This window comes from Apodemus sylvaticus, chromosome 8 (genome assembly GCF_947179515.1).
Source record: "Apodemus sylvaticus chromosome 8, mApoSyl1.1, whole genome shotgun sequence".
Taxonomy (NCBI): domain Eukaryota; kingdom Metazoa; phylum Chordata; class Mammalia; order Rodentia; family Muridae; genus Apodemus; species Apodemus sylvaticus.
In genome coordinates, this window is record NC_067479.1 from 67133756 (window position 1) to 67158415 (window position 24660).

The 24660-nt window shown below is 43.2% G+C and overlaps 1 protein-coding gene across 3 annotated transcripts in view; it reads right to left on the bottom strand.

Moving 5' to 3' along the window:
• Positions 1–9514: 9514 nt before the first annotated feature.
• Mtmr6 (myotubularin related protein 6) overlaps positions 9515–24660 on the bottom strand; it is a 38295-nt gene continuing 23149 nt past the window's right edge. For 2 of the 3 annotated variants that reach the window (XM_052191273.1, XM_052191274.1), the window contains 9 exons: positions 23108–23242; positions 20667–20799; positions 19767–19876; positions 19281–19406; positions 16321–16370; positions 15714–15914; positions 14270–14401; positions 13461–13587; positions 9515–11332 (listed from right to left, as the gene is read on the bottom strand). In XM_052191273.1, the coding sequence (XP_052047233.1) occupies positions 11084–11332; positions 13461–13587; positions 14270–14401; positions 15714–15914; positions 16321–16370; positions 19281–19406; positions 19767–19876; positions 20667–20799; positions 23108–23242 (1263 nt within the window). In that variant the 3' untranslated portion in view covers positions 9515–11083. Of the gene's footprint in view, positions 11333–13460; positions 13588–14269; positions 14402–15713; positions 15915–16320; positions 16371–19280; positions 19407–19766; positions 19877–20666; positions 20800–21987; positions 22102–23107; positions 23243–24660 lie in introns of all 3 variants that reach the window. The other variant, XM_052191275.1, reaches the window with a different exon arrangement.

Here is a 24660-nt window from a genome sequence, read left to right on the forward strand (position 1 = left end):
GAATTATTAAAAGAGCAGCTCTAGTGAACTGAGAAATTCCAGGAATTTCTATACTTTAGAATAGAATAGAATAGAATGTTTGGAATGCATGCATACTTTAGCATGGTTCTCTTTAATTCCCTCTTTTGACTTCATTTGAGGAACAAATGCCCCTGAGATGTCTGGGGTCATTTTGCATATATCTTATCTATTCATCATCCATCCTATACATCCATCATCTGCCCATCCACTCACTTACCTGCCCACCTCATCCATCTACCCACCCATCCACCCAGAAGCCCATCCATTCATATACCTGCTCATCCATCCATCCATCCATCCATCCATCCATCCATCCGTATACCATTCATTCATTCACTCATTCATTCATTCATTCATTCATCCACTCTCTCGCCCCATCCACATCTATCCATTGAGTATGGACCTACTGCTGAGTATTCCTGACATTAAAAACAAAGGCTTGTGTGATAGCCCAGGACAACACAAGATTCCCTGTGAGATATCCTGTATTTTCCATTCCCAGTATATGGGACAAACTCATTTGTTAGGAACCTGCAAGTTTAGCTCAACGCCCCCAGCTGAGCTGTTTGCACAGGTTTCTTGAGAGCAAAACATCCCACGGATTAGCTTGATTCTTGCCTTCCTGCCCGGTGTGGTACAGACTTCCCAGGTGCCTGACCTACGACTATAATTGTTTTTTCCTGTTCCCTTCCCTGGCCTCTAGTATGTATATTGCTGGTCTCTCAGTAAAGCTTTGGCATTCTCCTTGCAGAATGAGCTGTGTCTGTGTTTTTTGTTAATCCCCCAGGCCTAGGCCAGATACTTGGTACTGTGGCAGCGCAGGCACTGTCACTCATTCAAGTTTTCTGTTGACGAACTTTAATATATTCAATTGTTTTAAGGGAAAAGTTACACAGTAAATTAAGGCATGTTTTTCTTCCCATGTGTGTTGTCTTCATAGTCATCCTCTCTACTCATCTTCAAGGATCACAAAGCCATGGAGACTTTATTCCTGTTTTCTACTACTTACTGCTAGAACTGTTTTTACTGGATAATGAATGGTTCCTGCTCATGATGGTTAATTCTGACTGTCACCTAGGTGTTAGACCCACTAAGAATTCAAGACTCTGGGAGTTTCTGTAAGATATTCTTTCTTTCTTTTCTTTCTTTCTTTCTTTCTTTCTTTCTTTCTTTCTTTCTTTCTTTCTTTCTTTCTTTCTTTCTTTCTTTCTTTTTCTTCTCCTCCTCCTCCTTCTCCTTTGTCTTTTTTTGGGGGAGATAGATTAGGTCAACTCAGGTGGGATGATGTACCCCACATGCCCTGAATGTGGCCAACCACCTCCTGCTCTTGCCACAGTCACTTCCCTGCCACTGTGGACTGTGTCCCCTGGGACTGTGATCCAAGTGAATCCTCTTTCCCTAAGTTGCTTTTGTTCAGCATTTTGCCAAAGCAATGAGACAAGTGACTACTATACTACTCTTAAGAAGAAATGACCACCAGGTGGCATTTGAGATTGTTAATAACTTTCCCAAACTATCTCCCTTGCCGAGTTTCTCTCTCCTGTTTTCCCGTGTTCTCTCAACCACAACCCTCCCCACAACCTCCAGACTGCCTATATGCCAGGGCTGCACACTCAGATACTCAGATCACTTACCTTACTCTAAGATGTCCAGGGAAATTGTACACTCGTCAGCTTAATTCCTTATCATAAACTAGTAGATCCCAGATCCCCCCTCTGGCTGACATCTCTTCCCCAGTCAATAGTTCCATATTCCAAGTGTTATAAAATAACCCCTCCTCCTGCCTCATGGACATTGCAAACACAGAACTCATGAAAGCAAAGCCATCTCCCCCCATCTGTACTGATCTACTTCATCAGACCTGTGCCATCACCGATCTTCCCTGTGTTCATGCCTTGGTCCAAACATTTAAGTCTGATCGCTGTCTTCCTCGCTGAAAACCAGTCTCCAAACTGCCTTACGGCAGCCGAGGGCAACTCCTGGACCAGCAGCTTTAGTCCCCGATTTCACCACCAAGTTTAGAAGCCATAAAGTTCAGCATCGTTCTCACATACTCTGCAGTAGATGACATCAAAGCGTGCCGATCTCAATGGTACTAGCTGCAGCAGAGGCTATTTTTGTCAGTGTCAAATCATATGAAACTTCTAGACTTTCACGTAGCTCTGTGCAAGAGTCTGAGGTGGGCTTTAGGCCTCAGAGGACTGGAAACAGCCCTTAGAGCATGCTAAATCAGTCTTTTTAATTTAATTTAATTTAATTTTTTATTCAATATATTTTTTATTTACATTTCAAATGATTTCCCCTTTTCTGCCCCCCCCCACTTCCCGAAAGTCACATAAGCCCCCTTCCCTCCCCCTGTTCTCCCATCCACCCCTTCCCACTTCCCTGTTCTGGTTTTGCCCTATACTGCTACACTGACTCTTTCCAGAACCAGGGGCCACTCATCCGTTCTTCTTGTACCTCATTTGATGTGTAGATTATGTTTTGGGTATTCCAATTTTCTAGGCTAATGTCCACTTATTAGTGAGTGCATACTATGATTGATCTTTTGAGACTTGGTTACTTAACTTAGTATGATGTTCTCCAGCTCCATCCATTTGTCTAAGAATTTCATGAATTCATTGTTTCTAATGGCTGAATAGTACTCCATTGTGTATATATACCACATTTTTTGCATCCATTCTTCCATTGAGGGACATCTGGGTTCTTTCCAGCTTCTGGCTATTATAAATAGGGCTGCTATGAACATAGTGGAGCACATATCCTTACTACATGCTAGGGAATCCTCTGGGTATATGCCCAGGAGTGGTATAGCAGGATTCTCCGGAAGTGACGTGCCCAGTTTTCTGAGGAACCGCCAGACTGATTTCCAGAGTGGTTGTACCAATTTGCAACCCCACCAGCAGTGGAGGAGTGTTTCTCTTTCTTCACATCCTTACCAATACCTGCTGTCTCCAGAATTTTTAATCTTAGCCATTCTGACTGGTGTGAGGTGAAATCTCAGGGTTGTTTTGATTTGCATTTCCCCTAATGACTAATGAAAATCCAGCAGTTTGCACCTGTTCACAACACTGCACTGCTGACTTCTCGTCTCCATGCTCAGACAGGTCAGCCTGCTCCTTCGTCCTGTGACATTCCTGCTTTGACCTCAGGGTGGAGAGTGAACTTTCAGACTCCCACAGCTCACAGTTGGCCATCTAGTGAGTAAATTCTTTTGCAAACTGTGTATCCTGGATGGCGGCAGGCAGAAAGGGCTTCATGTGGTACCATCCCCATCTTCTTCTATATGACACTATCAACTGTCGTGTGTACTGTATGCACCTGGGTGTGAAGGTGTGCAAGTGGAAGCCAGAGCTTGGCATTAAATGTCCTCCTCGATTGTTCCAAGACCTGACCCTTCACTGAGCCTGGCGCTCGCACCCTTGTCTTGACTGGCTTGCCAGTGAGCCCCCAGGAACTGCTCGCCCCCACTCTGCAGTGCTCAGGTGGCAGGTGCCTGCCGCCACACCAGGCCCTTACATAGGTGCTGGGGATATGAATCCAGGCCTGTGTATTAAGCACCTTGCTCCCCATCTCGCCCGCCTTGAGTTAGGACTTCCATATGTCAGAATAGTAAAACAAATAGTAAAACCACAGCCCTTCATAGATGGGGATGAGGGTGTGGAGACAAGGCAGCAATTAATTTGTATCCAGGGCCAACTAGTTACCATGGGGCTTACAACAAAAGACACATAAGTCACCTGTGAACCTCTTGAAATGCTGATCTGAGGACCTATACTAGCATTCAGATCCAGTGATTTGGGACCTGGGCTCAAGATTCCAGATTTTAACAGTACATCTAAGTCATTCTAAGATCAGGAACCATCTTTTAAAAGAACACTGAAATTACTAGCTTCCCACCCACCTACCCAATACATGTAGTATTAAGTACAGTAGTTTTGACAATTTTAAAATGTCAAATACCTGGGACCAAAAATGATTATGTGAATCAAACATACAGACAACTGACTTCAACTCACTGAAGTTGCTATGGAAACCAAAGGTGATGTAGGGTAACTCTACATTCCTAATAACAGGACTCAGTTCTTGGTCCAGGATGCCATAGACTGCATCCTTTTCTTCTGTAAAAGAACAACAGGCACACTTTTCGAGCATCCTTGGCCTGGATTGGATGGCTCTCAGCATCTCCCCCTCCACTTCATTCTTAACACAGCTCATGTGAACAGCTTCTGGCCCATTTCTCCTCAGTGCTCCCTCTCTTCCAGTTCATACTCCACCCCTTCTCCCTTCTCTCACGCTTTCTCCTCTAACTGCCCTGCTTCAGTGAGAGAGACCTGTCTCAAAAAACAAAGTGGAGAAACAACCAAAGGAAAAATAAAACTGATATTGACCTCTGGTCTCCACATGCACTTGTACACACACACACACACACACACACACACACACACACACACACACACACACGAGAGAGAGAGAGAGAGAGAGAGAGAGAGAGAGAGAGAGAGAGAGGCAAAGAGAGGCTATTTTCCTTCTTTCCTTTACTAAAAAAAGGAAACAACAGTTTGCTTCTAGTAGGGAGATTCCTGACAGGAAAGGATAGAATATTTTTGGCTGGATAGGTGTAACAGCTGTGAAAGCAGCCAACACTGGCATCTACTTGGACATAAATCCCTTGAAAGAACAAAGTCTTAAGTAATTCTTCAGGGGCAGTCTCCAGATCTACTCAAGGACAGTTTGGAGTCAGTAGAACACGACAGCTGACTCCAGAAGAGTAGGAAATGTGAAGGAACATGTCACCTAGCCAGCAGGCATCTGCCAGACGCGACGCTGCACTCCTGTGGTCCCCTAGTCCCTTCTTGTTAGGCAGGAAGGTTGTGAGTTTGAGAATAGAGAAACCTTGACTAAAAAACAAAACCAAGCAACACCCCCTCTCCTGTGAACCCCTTGCCTTCAGCTGATGCAGTAAAAGAACTGAGCTTTTTTTTTTTTTTGCAAACCTAAGGCCAAGTAGGACATCCCTGAGGATACCACACCCATGAAAATGCACACCTAAAGCAGGTCAAGGTTAGCTTGTGGAAATCATCTCAGTGAAGCCGTCGGCCCTGAGACATGAAGTGTAGCCAGATGCATGTGCCTGTCCGAACCAGCTGTGCGCACCGGGATTGCCAACGGGTCTCATCTCTATTAGTTACTTTTCTCATGGCTGTGACCAAATACCTGGCAGAGTTTGTTTGGCTTACAGTCTGAGAGGAGACAGTTCACCATGGTGGGTAGGGCATGGGGCAGCTGATGCCGAGACCACGGGAATTTGTGGCGGCTGCTTGCTGGCATCTCAATGGAACAGAAAACAGGCAGAGCAGAAAGCTAGCCACCTGTTAAGTTTTTCCTTTTCCTGCTCATTTAGGCTGACAGCAGTGGGACAGAACCACCCACAGTCAGGGAGTGTGTTCCACCTTCAGTTAATACTAGAAATATCAACAGATACCTAAGACACGTGCCTCGCCAAACACCACAGATGCTACACATCTAGTCTGGTGACAAGCATATTATCCATTGCATTGGTATCCCTCATCCGTGCTGCCCCTGCAAAGATGGCTTCCTCTGGGCCAGGGCGTTCAGTTCTTTTCCTCATTTGTGCCCATCTCCCTGTCATATCTTGCACATGGTAGCCATGCCAAATGTTTGTGAAATGAATTAATTTAGGAAACAGTCAAGGCTCCACCGTAATGGGCTTTGCATTGTGGCACCAGAGGACTCAGCTTGCCTGACTCATCAGCACAGCCACACACAGGGTCCTCAACGGGTTGGCCAGCAGGAAAGAAGCTTCCAGCTCAGGTCCAGCTTGATTTGTCTGTGTCCTTCAATTGCCTTTGCAACTCTGCTCAATGGTTGAGATTTCTTCAATGGAAATACAAAACAAAACAAAAAGCATGGCAAAGAACGCCCCAAGACCCCAAGACAAAATAGAACCGCACAACCCTGATAATTACAACTGTGTCACCATGGGGTCATTATTGTTTTGATTGGCTTTTTTTTTTTTTTTGGTTGCTGAATTGTTTTATTTTTTTGAAACAGATTTCCCAGCTAGCTGTGCCTTTACCTGTCTGCTCCTCCAGAGTACTGTGATTATAGGTTTCTGTCACCATGCCCGACTGTACAGGACTTTGGTACACAGACAGAAACTAAGAATTACATAGGAGTGATGTTATTATAATAAACATACAAGTTATTAATTAAAAAACAGTCATTTTGGGATAAGTTTGGATCCGGTTATCTTTCTATGTACAAACACAAATTCTATGTAGGTAAATCAAATACTTAAAAAAAAAAAATTAAACACTTGAAGCCATGCCTAGCACTCCTAGCATGGAACAATGCTAGAAAGAATGTAGTTTGGTTTCTAAATGTTGTTTCCTGGTTTAAAAGGCTGATGGCTCGTTGAAGAATGGCTGGTTGCCATTTCTCACAATAGCCAGCCACGGTCACTGCATGCTATGAACTGCCACAGCTGAGATGTGAATGGTCCCCAGCTGGAGGCATTGCTTTGGAGGCCCTAGGACATTCTGGATACAGGGTGTCGCTGGCACTTGGGACAATGCAAGCAGGGCTAGAGTTCCTGCCAGCTGGGGTTGTCTGCTTCTAGACTGCCTCACTCAGAACGTAGCTACTTCACACACCAGCCATAGCCGCAAGCGATCATGAGTTCTTCCACGCCTTCCCCACAACTCACCACACACTCTCAAACCACAAAAGAAATCCTTCCTCTCTCAAGCTGCTTCTTCTGTTATTTTATCACTGTGACAAGAAAAGTGGCTATTGATTTTGGTAACAATAAACTTAGTCCTTTTGTAAGACTTTTAACTATAAGTGTGTGTGTTTGTGATGGTTTGTATATGCTCGGCCCAGGGAGTGGCACTATTAGAGGGTGTGGCCCTGTTGGAGTAGGTGTGCCTTGTTGGAGTAGGTGTGTCACTGTGGCTTTTTAAAAAATAATAAATTTAAATATTTAATATTTTATTTTATTTTTTATTAGATATACTCTTTATTTATATTCAAATGATTCCCCCTTTCCTGGTTCTTCCCCACCCCCGAAAGTCCCATAAGCCATCTCCCCTCCCCCTGTTCCCCAATCAACCCCCTCCCACTTCCTGTCCGGTATTCCCCTACACTGCAGCATCGAGCCTTTCCAGGACCAGGGGCCTCTCCTCCCTTTGGTGTCCAACAAGGCCATCCTCTGCTGCCTATGCATCTGGAGCCATGGGTAACACCGTGTGTACTATCTGGTTGATGTTTTTGTCCCTGGGAGCTCTGGGAGTACTGGGTGCCTCATATCATTGTTCCTCCTATGGTGCTGCAAACCCCTTCAGCTCCTTGGGTCCTTTCTCTAGCTCACCCATTGGGGACCCTGTGCTCAGTTCAATGGCTGGCTGAGAGTGTCCCCCTCTGTAATTGTCATGCAGTAGTAGTTGCTGTGGCTTTAAGACCTTCATCTTAGCTGCCTGGAAGTCAGTATTTTACTAGCTGCCTTCAGATGAAGATGTAGAACTCTCAGCTCCTCCTGCACCATGCCTGCTTAGATGCTGCCCTGCTCCTACCTTGATGATAATGGACTGAACCTCTGGACCTGTAAACCAGCCCCAATTAAATGTTGTCTTTATAAGACTTGCCTTGGCCGTGGTATCTGCTCACAAATTATCAATGTCTATGTATGTTGGCCATGTATTTGTGGGAAGTAGTTTTTGTCCCTGGGAGCTCTGGGAGTACTGGGTGGCTCATATCGTTCGTCCTATGGTGCTGCAAACCCCTTCAGCTCCTTGGGTCCTTTCTCTAGCTCCCCCATTGGGGACCCTGTGCTCAGTTCATAACCTGAGGAACTTAGAAGAGGGAGTCAGAACCCCCAAAGCTGTTGTGAACTATCTGACATGGGTACTGGAAACTGGGCAAATGTCTCCAGTCCCAACATTGCTAAATTCTAATATGCATTCCTAGCCACTGCTTGCAGCCTCGGAGTTGTAGAGTGTACTTATGAGTCAGAAACTGAGACGGGGCTTCAGCATCCACTCAGCTGAAAGCTGATACGGCCATGCATTGCACTGTTGCCTTGCATGGGGACATTTCACTCTCCTAGAAAGAGCTGGGTCACTGTTCACTGTAACACCAGGCTTCTGTTTTCTCCTAAGGTATCAAATACATGATGTTGAGTCTTTGAGTTAACTACTCAAGACTGTAGGCTGTCTTTCTTCTAATTTCCTGAAGGTTAACGGTTGTATATTCACTTGAGCCATGAAAACGCCCTAGATTTGTATTTGGAAAAGACCATAATTAAGATTTTTTTGGCCGGTAAAAATGGGAAGTGATGCCTTTAAAACTTCAGGGGTGTCTAATCTTTTATTGCAATATGATACTCCCATCCACAAAATGTGAAGAGCTGTAGTCATAATATATGTACCCTGGAGACATGAAGCCCACAGGCTGCAGGGTGGACATACCCAAATGGCTATGTGGGTTTCTTAGAAGGGCTAGTTGGAGTACTTCCGTAATTCTCAAGTTGACCTGCAAAACCCTTCCTAAGAACGGAGGCTCCCCCGACACCCCTGCACATGCACATCAGATGAACAGTGAGAGAGAGGGAGCGAGAGAACAGGGCATGTTTTTCCTCAGTTTCCCACACTGCTTCTCACCCAGAAGACCGGGAGTTCCAAACAGTCCTAACAAAGCTGCCCATTTCTTGGCTGCCATTTCTTCTTTATACTGGCACTGGGCCAGTTCACCTTGAATGTATCTACTTGGTGGACCCAGGCTTCTACCTGCAAGCTGGTAACAGCGCAGATAACACACCGCCGACCGAGGGATGTCCCCAACTTCACCACTCTCTACTGAACCACAGCCTGGGTCAATTACTCAGAAAGCATGTTTGTGTCTAAAAGGAGTTTGCCAATAACCTTTGGAAAATGAAATGCTAAAACTTTACTGTTGTGTTAAGGTAATGTATAAGACCCTTTGCCTAAGCAAGGAAACAAAAAGCACAACTTGAAGTCATTTGATTTGTCTTTTGTATGTGCATGATTTCAGGGCTGACCACTTGCTATTAGATAACCATTTTCTGGGCTCATCCCTAGGGCAGACGGATTCTCGCTCCCTCAGCAATGATTAGTTTCCTATAGTCCTATGTCTCTGGTGAGGTCCTGTGAGACTTCCCCCATCCCTGTTGTCATGTCAACTGGTGCTGTCAGAGTTCAGGCCTTGTTCAGACCACCATATTGCTGTGCTATGATAGGTGTGTAGCTCCCATGTAACTGCTAAGAAACACAAAATCCAAGCAAATTTCCTGGTTCTCTGGCTCTTCCAGCTTATCCAATCTTTCTGTCCACCCCACTTCTGCTGTGTTCCCTGAGCCATGCAGTTAGGAATCATGCTGGTTCAGTAAAGTAACAATAACAGGTTCTCCTCTAAGATTCTCATTTGTTTTTTCCCAAAAGAAAAACATTCAAAGTAAAACATGAACATTTAATTGCCTTTAAATAATACATGAAATAATTTACATGCTATACATCCCAAAATACGATGAACATAAGTCTAATTTTATGAGACATTTACACAGACTTTTGCCAACATATGCCCTGTATGTCACTCAGGATGTTATCTGTGTGTGAGCATGTAAACACATATATACATGTGAAGCTGAAGATTAGCATAATGAACTGGATATGACGAGGAAGTCTGCCACAGAAGTCTAAAACCACAACCTGACTGGAACCGAGGCACAAAAAACTCCTGTTGTGGCCACAGAGATTAAGTTTCCTTTCTCAATGTCTAAACACTTTTCATTATACATTGTAATTTTTAGTATATTTCTGTTACTTTTTAAAATGAAGTGTTTTTATTACATAAGGTCTTACAGAAGTGAATGGAAAAATAAGGATTAGATAAAATCACATACAATTCAGTTTTCTTTTTTTCCAAAAGATACATATGTTCAAAACTAATACAAGAAATATTACAGATATAGGTGTAATCAGGAGATATATAAGATAACATACACAGATTTTGTAGTGCCCCTGAACTGTACATCACACCATCAACAGTATTATTAAACTTTGTTTGAGAACCAGCTGGTAATACTGCCAGTTGCAAGTGATTTTTTTAGAAAAGGTATGTCTGTCCCTGTGCACAGAATAAACAATGAGCCTAACAAAGCAAAATAAACCCTTTTCTGGCGTCAAAGCTGCTTCTGTTGTACATGAACTGGCTCCCTCAGTGCTCCCTTTGCCACTTTAAATGTACAGCTACCAAAGGATTAAAGCCAACCACGGAGTAAGAATTATTAGAGTGCAGTAAGCCGAAAGTAAATGCCAAGTGTGCTTGTACCAGCCTAAGAGACGAGTGCTCTGAGCTGTGACTGATGAACTGTGGGTGGAGCTGGCTGATCACGAACTAGCAGAGTATGTCTACTACTTTCCATGGAGAAGCACCACAGTGTGTGGCCCCCAGGTAATCAGAGTGCAGTTCTTCATATGAAATAAGGCTGATTAAAGGAGGATCAAACATCCTGTTCTCGGCTATAAAGCCTCCAGAATAAACTGAGAGTCTATTTTAAGGCTGTCTCAGAAGTACTTTTCATGGCATTTTAATGTTAAAACATCACTAAATGGCAAAATACGTAGTCACCCAGCTGCAGGACTGAGAGCACACGCAGTGTCAGTCACTGAGGGCTCAGGTGGTCAGGTCTGTGTTCTCAGAGTTAAATTACACTTAAGGAAAGCTATTGAGCTTGTCTGTAATTAACATCTGAATCAACAGACTTTTAGCTCACCTGTACTGCATAAATCATTTCCAGTAAGTATACACACTAGCACTCACTTCCTACAGAAATGAGTATCGTTCTTGCTACAAATGGCACTTAGCTGACCTATTCCTCTGAATTGCTCCTGTGATCCTTTTCTCAGCTATTCACCTACTGCTAAGCCCCAAAGTCACTCAACAAACCCTCCTGCCCATGTGTACAGATCATCCTCACAACTATACATTTCTTACACTAGAGTCATCCAGGAAGAACTGGATGCTAACAAGTCATTCTGGCCACACCATACTCCAAGCTGACCACAGTAGTCTCCGACTTAGAAAATTCCTCGGCATAGTCACAGTACCGATTATCTGCTGGGCTGCTGCCCTCTATAGCTCGGAGTGTGTCCTTCACTGGAAGCAGACTCTGCTCTTTCAGACACAGTGAGGTTTTCAGGGCAGGAGACTCAGGGTGAACGACTTGCAGCAAGTCCTTCGTTAGGATGCCATTTTTGCACTGCTTAATTTTCTAAAGCAAAACAAGACATAAAAAAACTTTAGTAACTACAGTTAACAGGTTTACATGGAGTGAAGAAAACATGCTTTCACAAGTGTTCCCCTTGTGCATGATACACAGTTATGAACTTAATAACTAAAAAATCACAAGAACGGGTTGGAGAGATGGCTCAGTGGTTAAGAACACCAACTGCTCTTCCAAAGGTCCTGAGTTCAAATCCCAGCAACCACATGGTGGCTCACAACCATCCCTAACAAGATCTGATGCCCTCTTCTGGAGTGTCTGAAGACAGCTACAATGTACTTACATGTAATAAATAAAATCTTTAAAAAAAAATCACAAGAGCTTGAAATTTATCAAAGAAAACACTTCATTAAGTGTTTACGTTTGTCAATCAATTCAACCAGATTTGACTGTATGGGACCCAGGTCTTCACATGGCAGAAACACACATATTCCATAGGAAGTTTAACAAGTAATCATTGTATAAGGACAAGGATGCAGAGGATATGATCAGCCTGAATTCACTCTAACACAGCAACCACACCTAACTCAGCTGAAGGTCCTGCTGACCATGACGAGATTCTCACATCCCTCACTAAGGGTTGCCAAGTGAACAGATCAGTCTTTGGAAAGTAGCACAATTTTTTTTTTAAACATAATATTTAAAGTGTCCTGTGGCAAAGCATCATGCTCTCCAAATCAACTCCAGACAACGTTAATACTCATTTGTGCCCTCTAGTTTACCCAAGCAGTTACCGCTCTCTGAGGCAGACAGGACAGTTCTCTGTACAAAACAGAACTGTCTAGCATTAAAAAGAAGCATGTGTACTCACACACACACACACACACACACACACACACACACACACACACGCGGCAAAGCATAAAGATAACAACAGTAAGATGAAGAAGACAGAATAAGCCAAAGTTATTTGCAATAACCCTAACAGAGATTTAGTATCTAGTATATGAGGAACCCTGACAAATCAAAAAGAAAAATGGCAAACAGGCCAAGAGAAAAGTGAGCAAAATTTGGATGTTGATTCTCAACAAACAAACAAACAAAATGCCCAATAAATTCTCTTTATCTGTAATCAAGAGCCCAAAATGGATGAAACTGTCATACAGTAAATTAAACAAATATGCTTTATTAGACAACTCATGTGAGACTGTGAAAGGCAGCCTGTTTTCTGGTCGAGCTAGGTTCAAACCCTGGAGACCCAGCAGGTGTTCCTGCAAGGGACCGAAGGCCTGTTTGCCATGCTCCCAGGTACTAGGCTCCTGACATGAGGCCTCAGTTCTCCAGAATTCTGTGGCCATCAGTCATGTATGGCAACACCCTAAGCACCCCGGTATTGTCTGGACTCCACCCCCAACCCCCCCCACCCCCCCCGCCCCCCACCACCCCCCCCCCGCCCCCCCCACCCCCCCCCACCCCCCGCCGACAGTTACCTGGCAAGAGGCCTGGCCCAAAAGGAGCTGCTTGCGGCCTCCTCTCTCTCTCTCTCTCTTACCCTTGCCTCTCTTGCTCCCCCCTCACATTCCCTTCCCCCATCTCTCCATGTGGCTATGGCCGGCCTCTACTTCTCCTTCTTCCTGCCTTTCCCTGCCTCTACTAACCTCAGGCCCGCCCTGAGAAAGTGGGGTATGTTTTCACTCATCACAACTCTCTGCCAACAATAAACGTTTTAAAACCATGGACTACCTCCTCTCATCTGGATCCACCATGCTAAAGCAATGGAGCAGGTCTTCCTCTAAAGAGTCCTGTCCAACCTCTTTCAGGGGGCCTCCCTGCACTTCCAGCCATGGTCTCCGTGGACTCCAGGCTAAAGCTGGCCTGCAGGCCCCCATTCCATTCTCAGTTCTTCTGCTACATTCATTGGCATCTGTGGTGTCCAAGAGCTGGAACCTGCCTGAGGCCTGGGAACCCACAAGCTGGCTTCCGCCAGTTCCCCAGGGATCCCAGACTGCGCTTCCCCACCCCCCACCCTCATAGCAGGGTCCTGCAGCTTCTCACAGCTGGATGCCCACTAGCAGGTGGGTGGCAGAAGCATGGGGTGTGCATCCGCCTTGCCCAGAGGCCCAAGCCCTGGCCACATGCAGGCCACCATTTTAACCCACAAACTCAGAATACTTACCGCCTCTAGGTCTTTAATGTCTTCCTCTAACTGCTTGTTTTGCTCATTCATATTCATAATTATGTTCAGTACAGACTGCCGAGGATGGAGCGTCCGATCAAACTGATGGTACATGTTTCTCCAAAATCTTTATGACAAAGAAATGTAGGAAGTTTTTAACCACAACACCTTTAGATGAAATAGGGAGCTCTAGAGCTCCCAGCATGACAGAGTGAGAACAGCTCACAAAGCCTATTCCAAGTTCTCTAAACAACTGGAAGTGAGGAGCTCACACACAGTAACAAGGAGCAGACAGAAACACCAACTGGTCTGTTCTGATTGCCACATGCTATACACAGGTTCCAAAATACCTCATTGTTCATAAACATACATTGTATGTCCATTAAAATTAAGAAAACTTAAAAACATGGGAATACTATCTTGATTTGCTCATTACATTGCATGCATACAATGATCATACATGAATATGTTTAACTAAAATAATATTTTTAGGGGATGGGGAGATGGCTTGGTGCTTAAGAACACTGGCTACCTTTCCAGAGGACCTGGGTTCAGTTCCCAGCACATACATGCAGGCCTCACAACCATCTACAACTTCAGTTCCAAGGAATCTGATAACCTCTTCTGACCTCAACAAGCAACACACACACACACACACACACACACACACACACACTGCACACAGGCAAAACTCTCATACAAATAATACTTATGATGATGATAATAAAAATAAAGTTAACCCTATTTTTAAAAGTTCCCAAAATTTGTTTGAGAAAAATCACATATAAACGCTTCAATGGCCAACTTACTTAAAATTGAAAGAGGCTGTATTTGGTTCCAAGACTGTCAGTCTCTGAGATTTGGAACTGTAGAGAGGATTTAAGTACTTCTTTTTGTCATCCAAAAGAAAGGGCCACAGGGAGTAAGTTCTCTCCTTTAACCTTAGGGAATAAGAACATAAAAGTCTTACCAGTGATACTCAGCGCCCTGCTAACGCTATAGATCAGGCGGTTGCTTTCAGCGGCCTCCAGCTGGAAACCCACTCACCTCTCCTGTCTGAGTTCTGCTTTCCTTGCATTTCCTTTCTCATTTGTGACCATGTAATAAATGTGTCTTGGGCACAATACAGGTCGACCACTGTATCTCATTTGTCTACTTAGGGATTCTCCTCATATCCCAGGACTGCCACACCTTGCAACAGAACACTGATTCAGTTGTTCTGCCTTATTCTCACAACCCCATCATGCTGGGCCATGAGGGTAACTACCACAGGACAGAAACACATTTCAGTGGAAGATTCTGGAATGCCAGTCGCTTGTCTAAAGGCACACATTTGATGGACAGATGGCTACAGAGGAGGCATATCCACAGCAGGTAAGTCTAACAGATGCTTTAGGCACGCATAGTACCATATGCCCTAAGATGGCCTACAGGTATGTTCTAAGAAAGACTACTAAGAAATAGCCATTTGTGTTTTCCTCTTCTTATTTTTTTGAGTTTGGTACCAATTGAGAAAGAAGTTTCTCCAAAAATAGATTTGTACTCCAAGAAAAGCCACCTGATCCAAATTATAGGAAGTCACTGTAGCCTTTCTACATGTCACTTGTAAAGTCTAGATTCACTGTTATTATAAGAAACCTAAACGCAGAATCCAAACCCCTAAACTACAAGCTGGTATAAAGAACAGGCAAGGGGTCAAGGGTGGCACTTAGTGCCCGCATGAGACCCCATCAGGGTCCCCGTGGAACAATGCCAGCAGGCTTGTCTGCCTCACAGGGAGGAGAGCTGCACCTGCCACCTTTCCATAAGACAAACCCACTGATTTATCCCTTCCACCACTATAAAAGTGGGGACCAACACTTTCTGAGAAACAAATTATGTAAAGATTTCTCTCTTCTAAAATATATATTTAAAATGCAAAAGAGCACCAAAACTTTTAGGGAACAGCATGGGGTTCTTGCTCTGGGTAATAGCTGTGTGTGTGTGTGTGTGTGTGTGTGTGTGTGTGTGTGTGTGTGTAAGTAATCCTACATGTACTTTTCTGGATCCTATTCTACTTCAAAATATATTTTAAAACAGAAAGGTGGAAGATATTAGTGGGGTACTTTAGCTTCAAAAACACAGATAAGGAACTCTAAAGAAAATTCAATTCTACCTAAAACCATCAGGGCACTTCATTTTACAGCCATGATTTATGGTGGGATGGCTTGGTGGTGCAGAAGGAAAAGGCTTATTTTACCATCTACTACTTACCTGAGTTCCTCTCTTTCCTTCTGACAGTTGCCAAGGAAGTTCCCAAACTGGCACGAATGAATGTGCTCATGGATCTGAAGAAGAAATGCTTCATTGAACTCAAAGGCTTGTGGGAACTGCTCAGTAAGATGCCATACACACTCCAAGAACTGAGTAAACACTGGTGAGACTTCCTTTGGGTCACCATCCAAATGGCCACACCTAAACCCCCAGAAAGCACAGGCTTTGAAAAATGTCTCTGCAAGAAGTTCATTACTTAGGCATTGTAAACTTAAGCCTACAAACTATACATACAGGTATTACATATATAATATGTACAATAAAAGTCCATTTGTAACCATCATTTTAGTGGACATCTGTAACCCCAGTCCTCAGGAAGGAGAAGCAGGAGGACCAGAAATTCAAGGCCAGCCTTGCTACAAGACCAAACATCAATGGCTATGAGAGCTAACAAAGGCACTAAGAGAAAAAAAATAACAGAGACATTATGTCTAGATTCATATAATACAGAGCCATAGTTCCCATGCCACAGAGATATGTAAATTTCAACAAGGAAAACCATGGTGATGAAATTTTGCAAAAATTTAAATATATCATAGCTACTCACCTCTCTGAAAATTTATGCCCAAATGATATCCAATCTTTTTCTATTAAAACCTAGTGAGAAAAAGCAAAATCAACTATATAACTACTTTCAACTTTAAAAAATACAGTGACAGTTCTGCTAAGAAAAGAGATTAAAAAAAAATTAAAAGTGGGCAGAACCAAAAAAAAAAAAAAAAAGAAAAGAAAGAGAGAGATTAGCAAAAAGGAAAAAAAAAAAGTGGGCAGAACCAGACGGGCAGTGGTGGCGCACACCTGTAATCCCAGCACTCTGGGAGGCAGAGGCAGGCGGATTTCTGAGTTCGAGGCCAGCCTGGTCTACAGAGTGAGTTCCAGGACAGCCAGGGCTACACAGAGAAACCCTGTCTCGAAAAAACCAAATCCCAAAGTAGGCAGAACCTAGATGAGGGTTACCAGAGTAAAAAGACATGGGATGTAGTCTTACAACAAACAATTCTGGTTGCATTCATTAAAAACACACTTGGTAAGGCAACATTACATTTTTGTACATACAAAAATAACATGGAAAAGCCAGCTGAACTCCAACACTCAGAGACTCAGGCAAGAGAATAGAGAATCAGAGACCAGAAAGGTATCAGGGGGAACTTTGTCTTCAAATAGAGTGTGGGGTGCAAGAGGGGAATTAGAAATGTAACTAAAACACTAATAATGGCCGCTCTGTAGTGCAGGGGCAGGGGTGTAAACCATTGGTGTATTTGTACATTGTTTATGTAAAGCATAAGAAAAATGAGAGCGAGACCCTGTCTCTTGGAACACAAAACAAAGTCAATAAAAGAGCTAGTTTTTATTCAGATGCCAACATTGGCTTCCTTGCATATGTAGTTCAGTCTTCAGGTCATGGCTTCTCTATTGACTAATTCCACCAAAATAACAGCTCTTACTTTTCTTTTCCTTTTTTTTTTTTTTTTTTTGAATCAACTTTTCAATATGAAATACAGGTTGGGCTGAACTCTCCATCTTCCTGTCTCAGCTTCCCAAGAACATGCATCACCATAGCCAATGAGAGAACAGATCTCTAATGTTTTCAGTCAGATCTGAAGTAACTTCTTAGTGCTTGACATACCTTATAATCTCATTATATAATCATCAAACATATCTTTTCTCAGTGTCAGGATGGCCATTTTGACATCTCCAATGTTGCCTTAAATCCATTTAAAAGAGCACACTGGTCAAGGATACAGTTTCTTGAGCACATTTACAGGTCCTATCATAGGTGTCATTGTCACCTCTATGCTGTGACCATGGGTGGAAATACAGATTTTATGCTGGGTCCTCTATCATTCCATTCTTCCCGACTTAGTTTCCTTCTCTAACCTCCTCCCCTGCTTAGCTCAGAGAAGAGCAGGAAGCTGACTCAGCAGCCTGGAAACCCAGATGAGGAATCCTATCCAACTTCTGCTCAATCTATGGGCAGCTTGTACTAGTCCTCCTTTGTCAGTGTCCCCTGAGACCGCCACCTCTGCAGACTTGTGTGAGTCCTGCTGCCTGACTTTCAGTTCCCCCCCCTTCAGATGGACCAGTAGTCCCTACCCTGGACCCTCAGCCTCCATCCCATTCCCTTCTGCCTTCAAGAGGCCAAGCCATCTTCTCACAGAGCATCTCTCATCAAGCTACTGCTTGCTCTGCCCGCCGGCTCCCACTGCCTAGAGGGGAAAGTACACATCCCAGCATCCTCTTCCTCAGGGGAAAGTACACATCCCAGCATCCTCTTCCTCAGGGGAAAGTACCCATCCCAGCATCCTCTTCCTCAGGCTCTCTCTCGCCTCCTCAGCCCCGGGCTCACTCTCACACACACTCAGCCCACCCTCATGCTCCGCAGGGCTCTGCTGTGGGCCTGGTCACTCACTCCATGCTTCCATTCAGACGCCTGACAAATGAGCTGAGGATGACATTCCTCACTCATCCTTTCAAAGGAAGCTTCATGTTATTTTATTTTACTAAGTGGTTTTTGTACTTGTTGCTTTTCCAAGACAGGGTTTCTCTGTGCAGCTTTGGATGGCCTGGAACTAGCTCTATAGACAAGGCTGGCCTCACACTCAGAGATCCACCTGCCTCTGCCTACCAAGTACTGGAAGTAAAGGCATGCGCCACTGTCCCGCTCCCTAGTGTTATTTTTATTAGCACCATTTTCACGTAGTTTTCTTAGTATGAGAGAGAATGCTGCTGAGCCAGGTCTGAGACTTTACATCACCCTGTCATCACAGGACTGTGATGTAATTATTAATTAGCGCGTACACCTCTCTAATACCTCTTCATCTACTCACTATGTGCTTTGGTGGGAATTTTGTTTTGTTCTTAGACAGGTCTCATGTAGCTCAGGATGCTCTCAAAGTGATAACATAGTAAAGGATGACCTTCAACTCTTGACCTGTCCCTCTACACCTCCCAAACCTGCTTTACACAAAGATTTCAAAGTTGATCTAATCAGATACGAAAGAGAAAATAAATTCCTGCCTAGAAGAAAATTGTTTAAGTATAAATTTGGTTTTATAAACAGAAATGACACAATGTTTAACTTAACATCAGGGTGCTGTAGATGAACATTCCCTCAACATGGTTTACAATTAAATTTATTTTAATTGTAATTAAAGTATTTTACATTACTTTTACTAGATAAAGGTGAGAGAGAAAATATCAACAATTTTGCAATACTTTAGGGTGGGCAGTGGCGGCGGTGGTGGTGGTGCATCAACCTCTAAATCTAAAGTATTTGGCCAAAAAAATGTTGCACAAATAGAGATCGGTCTGCCTTCAGGTTCTCTGCTGCAGAAGCACAGACGTCACATCGAGGGCCCAAGGACTGTGTACCTGGAGCTGCTCTGTGCAGGCTCAGCTGCCTATCAGGCTCTGTCAGCCACATGGCCTCAGGATAAAACTGTCTAGGCATGCTGCCAAGCACCCCCTGGGTACAGAAGTCATGGGTTCAATGGAGCACATCCTTACCATGAATCCTTTCAGTGTCCTGTAGTAGGAATCCAACAAGAGCGACCCGAGGGAACACACCTGGGAGGTCCTGTCCCAGCCGTCAGAACAGTGCACCAGCACACTTGCATTTTCAACCACTATAGCCTGGGGGTGTGGGATGGCACACTCAGATTCTTGCACAATTCCTCTCATATAAATCAGAAAGGTTCTGTAATAAAGCCCACACCAGAAGATACACACCATAAAGGAGACCCGACCCTCAATAACACTGTGACCACAGCATAATTAAAACACACAACAAAAATAAAACAAGCAAACAAAAAAAGCTGTTTGTAAGTAGTTGGGGATTATAAATCTCCAGATTAGGTACCACTTCGAACTGAAGTGAACCCCATTAAAGAGGCAAAGAACAGAAAAAGTTGTCTGAGCAGAACTAAGACTTACCAAGGCTAAGTCCATTCCTTCCCCAACCATTACAAACCTGAACCAATGAGAGATAGTTACTTTGGCTAAGAAGATTGCAGCATCCAAAACAGCCTTGATATGGCGTAGCCATCCTGAACTCTCCAAACCAGAGTAGAAATCACTGACAGAAAGCCCCTTGCTGCCATTCACTGTGAAATAGAGAAGGTTTTCAATCAGGATGGGGCCGAGTGCCCACCCATCCTTTCACCTCCTGTCCTGCAGAGATCTTGGGGAGTGAATTGGGGAACACGCATATCAATTAAATGTGCTATGAGGAGCTGACATTTTTTCTGTCCCTCCTTAGGCTTAAAAGAAATGTTCAATTGCCTTTTTAAAAGGTAGCCCAAATGTTTGAATTTTATGTGTGTGTGTGTGTGTGTGTGTGTATGTATATATGTGTGTGTATATGTATGTGTGTGTGTGTGTATGTGTGTGTGTGTATATGTGTGTGTGTGTGTATATACACACACACACACACATACGACATCATTAAGAGTGTAGTGACCACTCAGTGATCTCTAACAACAGTGACCATTAGAACTGCAGACAGGACAGCTACCATCCACAATGTGCCTGTGTTGAAGTGAGATGTAAGAACAAAGAATGACTGCTTTCAATGGCTGGATGACAACAGAGGAGCTCCCTGGCTGCTTGTGCATACCTGTAATCCCGGCCCCTGAGGAGCTGAAGCGAGAGGATCAGCACTGCAAGGCAAGCCTTGGCTGCAGAGGCAGTCTGCGGATGCCTTAGACTCAGAGAGACTTTGTCTCAAAAAAGGTGTGAGTGAGCAACTTAGTAAGTGGGGGAGGGGAGAGGAAAGAGAGAAGGAAGAAAGGAGGAGGGTGAGGTGGAGGGACTGACAGGACAGTCAAAGCCCTATATGACTGCCACTGTACCTCCATTGCACAAAGCTCTCTAAAAGGTGTACAATAATCATACCTTCCAGTAATTTCTGAAGGCTGGATCTCATGACATGAATATTTTCTATTCCAACAAACTGAAATCTAATATTAGAATAGTTGTCTTCATTTTCATAACCTTTTCCAGCTGCTCTGTTAGCCATTGCATTGAGCTAAAAATCAAAATTTTAGAAATTTACAGTCAAATTATTTTTATCTTTAATTTATCAGAATGTCATAAAAGCACTAAGTCACATTTTATAGCAGGACAACATTTAAGGAAACTCATCAAAACTGAATAAGCTACTATTTTTTAATAAGCAAACCTGCCACATCACCAACCAACAGTGAAGAAGGGCAGTGTGCAGCGGAATGTGGTTGTTTACACAGAGGAAAACCTAGTCAAGAAGACTCAAAATTCAAAAAGATAATTCAAGTACTTTCTCATCAGCTTTCCACATTTCTGTGACATCTCACAATTAAGAAGGAATGTTTCCTGTCTAAATCTGGGTTTGGAGCCGGGCAGAGCTGGGAAGCTCAGTTCACAGAAGCGGTCTGTATGGTCGGACCACAGGGGCCCTGAGAGTCAGATGTGAACTATATGGCCTATGCCACCGGGCTCACCCACGGAGACCCAGCACTGTACCATGCTGCGTGTGTACAGTACCCGACCAGCCTAGCACAGCTCTAAGAACTGTGCCTCACATAAACTGCTCTCTAGAGGGGGACACACACTGATCTGAGACACCCGTAAGATTTGGCTTGCTGGCTTCTTTCATATATGTTATAGTATGTTACTGTAATTACTATTCTTTTCATATGAGCGTGGATAAAGCAAATGGCCTACACTGGGTCATTTTCATTAAGTGGACAGACTCTTGGTTGGCAGCAGGTACAGGTGAATTGTACCTGTTGGCTCAACAGTTACCTACCCTGAAGTAAAATCTGAAGCAAAATTAAAAATGTGTCTACATTACTACTACTTAATTTTAAACTTAGAAAAGCAAGTGAAAAAAAAAAAGACTGTATCAATGACAGTTATATAAATAAAAACTATTAAGTCTTGAGTTACAATCACAGTCATACCTTTTAAGTATAATATCACCTAAAAAGAATCATTAGCTTATACACCTCTAGTAACAAGGGAACACAATTTTTCTTATGAGATATTGCCAACTCTTGAGTCTTAGATTATCAATACCAAGTCCTAATTTTTGATACTTTCTAATTTATTCAAATTATTCTCATCGTCTGTGTTCTCCATTGTCTTTTGTGCGACTGCACAGTGATGCGATCAGATCACTCTGCAGCAGCTCTGGGCCCTCTCACAGTGCTGCCTACAATCGTTCTACAGTGCTCACTCGCTTTTTCTCATCGCTTTCTCTTATTTTCTCATCATTCCAGATTTTTGAAGAAATCCTCACTATAATTCTGCCAATGTCCTTTTGTGTATCCCACCAGCTCTGCATGCGATGCTATAATAAAAATCAAAATAAAGTTAGCTCTCACCGTTGAAGATTGTAATTACTCTAATTTCAGGGTCCTATGTGAATCAGCTGTTTACTGTGCACATAAAAAGAAGTACAGATTCCGGCTTGGTCTCAATAATAAGAATTCAGCCTTGTACCACAGACATCAGGAGAACAGCAATTTCCTGTTCATTACATTTTTTTTTTTTTTTAGTCTTTCACATTATGGCCAAATTATTTTAAAACAAAGTGTTTTGATAATTTAACAGTTTCATTAATGAAGAATAATAAAGTAGGTGCAGTGGTGCATGGCTATAATTCCAGCATTTGTGAGGTGGAGGCAGAGGATCAGGATTAGCTACATAGTACAAATGCTACATGAGAGCCTGTCACAAAGAAACTAAGTATCAACAACAAAAAAGAAAGTAAAGGAGGGGGAGAAGGTATTGAAAATTTCTAAATTATTACATCATGCACTATCCAGTATTTCTTCAAAATAACATAAGACTAATTAAAACATCCTCAAGAGTTCCATATGTGGCAGGGTGTGTTGGCTCACATCTTTAATTCTAGCACTTGGGAGGCACAGACAGGAAAATCTCTGCGTTCTAGGCCAGCCTAGTCCACAGAGTGAGTTCCTCATCAGCCAGAGCTATACAGTGAAACCATCATGTAAAATGAAACCAAGCCAAACCAAAGCAAACCAAACAACAACAAAAGAAAACATAGTTCCATTTGTCTGTGTGTATAGATATATATAAACATATCTAGATAAACATACATACATATATATACATATATATTATCTATACATCATGAGACAGAAAAAATTATGACCAAGGGCATTGAGAACTTTAGTATCCCTCAAAGGACAGATTTTCTTCATAGCATTAGCTTTGGTTAATTTAAAACTACAATTCAGATATGTTATATCTGGGCAGATATATTTACTCCCGTTAATTAAAGACATAAAACAATAAAGATAACAGAATGCATGGCCCTGGACACACACCTTGGGCCTGGTGTCCACGACATACATGTAGCGGTTTCCTGGGTTGGCTTTACTGATGGCTTGAAGCAGATGCTCGTCCTCTAGGCACCTGGCACTGAAGCCTGACAATGGCTGACTGCATCGACAAATGGCAGCCTAATTTTGAAAAGACAGAAAGCAGATTATAAAAAGACTCTAAAGGTTTTTTTTTTTTAAAAAAGACTCAAAGTATTACAATCAAACGCACAATCTATTTAAAAATCAGAAAGAAATTTAGACAGTATTAATTTTTACAAAATTATTTGATTTGAATACTTCTCAAAATCTAGATGCTGCCTACACTTCCTGTGGTGGTTATATGAACATGGCCCCCATAGACTCGTAGATCACCACAGTGGCATTATTGAAGGTGAGGCCTTGTTGGAGTAGCTGTGGCCTTGCGGCAGGAACTGTATCACATAAAGTATTTCAGAAGCTCAAGCCAGGCTTTCTTTCTGCCTGCTGATCCAGATGTAGACCTCTCAGCTGCTTCTCCAGCATCATGTCTGCCTGCATAAAGCCATGCTTCACGCCATGACAGTAATGAACTACCTTTGAACATGTAAGCCAGCCATAATAAAATATTTTCCTTTATAATGGTTTCTGTGGTCACAGTATCTATTCATAGCAATAAAAATATAAGAAACTTTCCAATATTTTATTCTAAGAAAATTAAATGTTTCTTCGCCTAGTTTGTACACACACACACACACCCCACACACATACAAATCAAAATTAAGGAGCAACACTTGGTTAGCTGTCTATGAAGGCATAAACGCTAAGGAAACATCTGCATTCCAGGCTTTTGATGAGCTACAGGGTACTTTCAACTCAAGTTCAAGTAAAGAAGATGGGCTAACAGTACATATAGAATAAGAAATTTCAAGATTTTTATTTATGAGTGTGGACCTATGCAAGTGCATGCCACTTGTATGTGGGTCCCCTTAGAGGCCAAAAGGGAGTATTTAATGCCCTGGAGATGGAAATACAGGCAAGTGTGATCTATTGGACATGGGTGCTAGGAACTAAACTCAAGTCCTCTGGAAGAGCAGGAAGCACTTAATCTCTGCACCATCACTCTTTCTCTTACCAGGAACTTTTAATCTTGACCAGCAGAGATGGTTTGACAGGTAAGAGCACCCACTGCTCTTCCAGAGGGTAGCACCAGCATGGAGGCTCACAATCGTTTATAACTCTAGTTCCAGGAGATCCTATAAGCACCAGGCACATGCATGCATGGTACACAAACATTCAAACAAAGCACCTATATGTGTGTGGTGGTTTGAATATGCTTGGCCCATAGGGAATGGTACTGTTAGGAGGCGTGGCCTTGGTAGAGGTAGTGTGTCACTATGGGGTGGGCTTTGAACTCTGCTCAGTGTGGAAGAGTCAGCTTTCTCCCGGGTGCAGTCAGATCAAGATGGAGAACTCTCAGTGCCACCAGCACCATCCCTGTCTGGAAGCTGCATGTCCTGCCAATATGATAATGGACACAATCTCTGAACCTATAAGCCAGCCCCAATTAAATGTTGTCC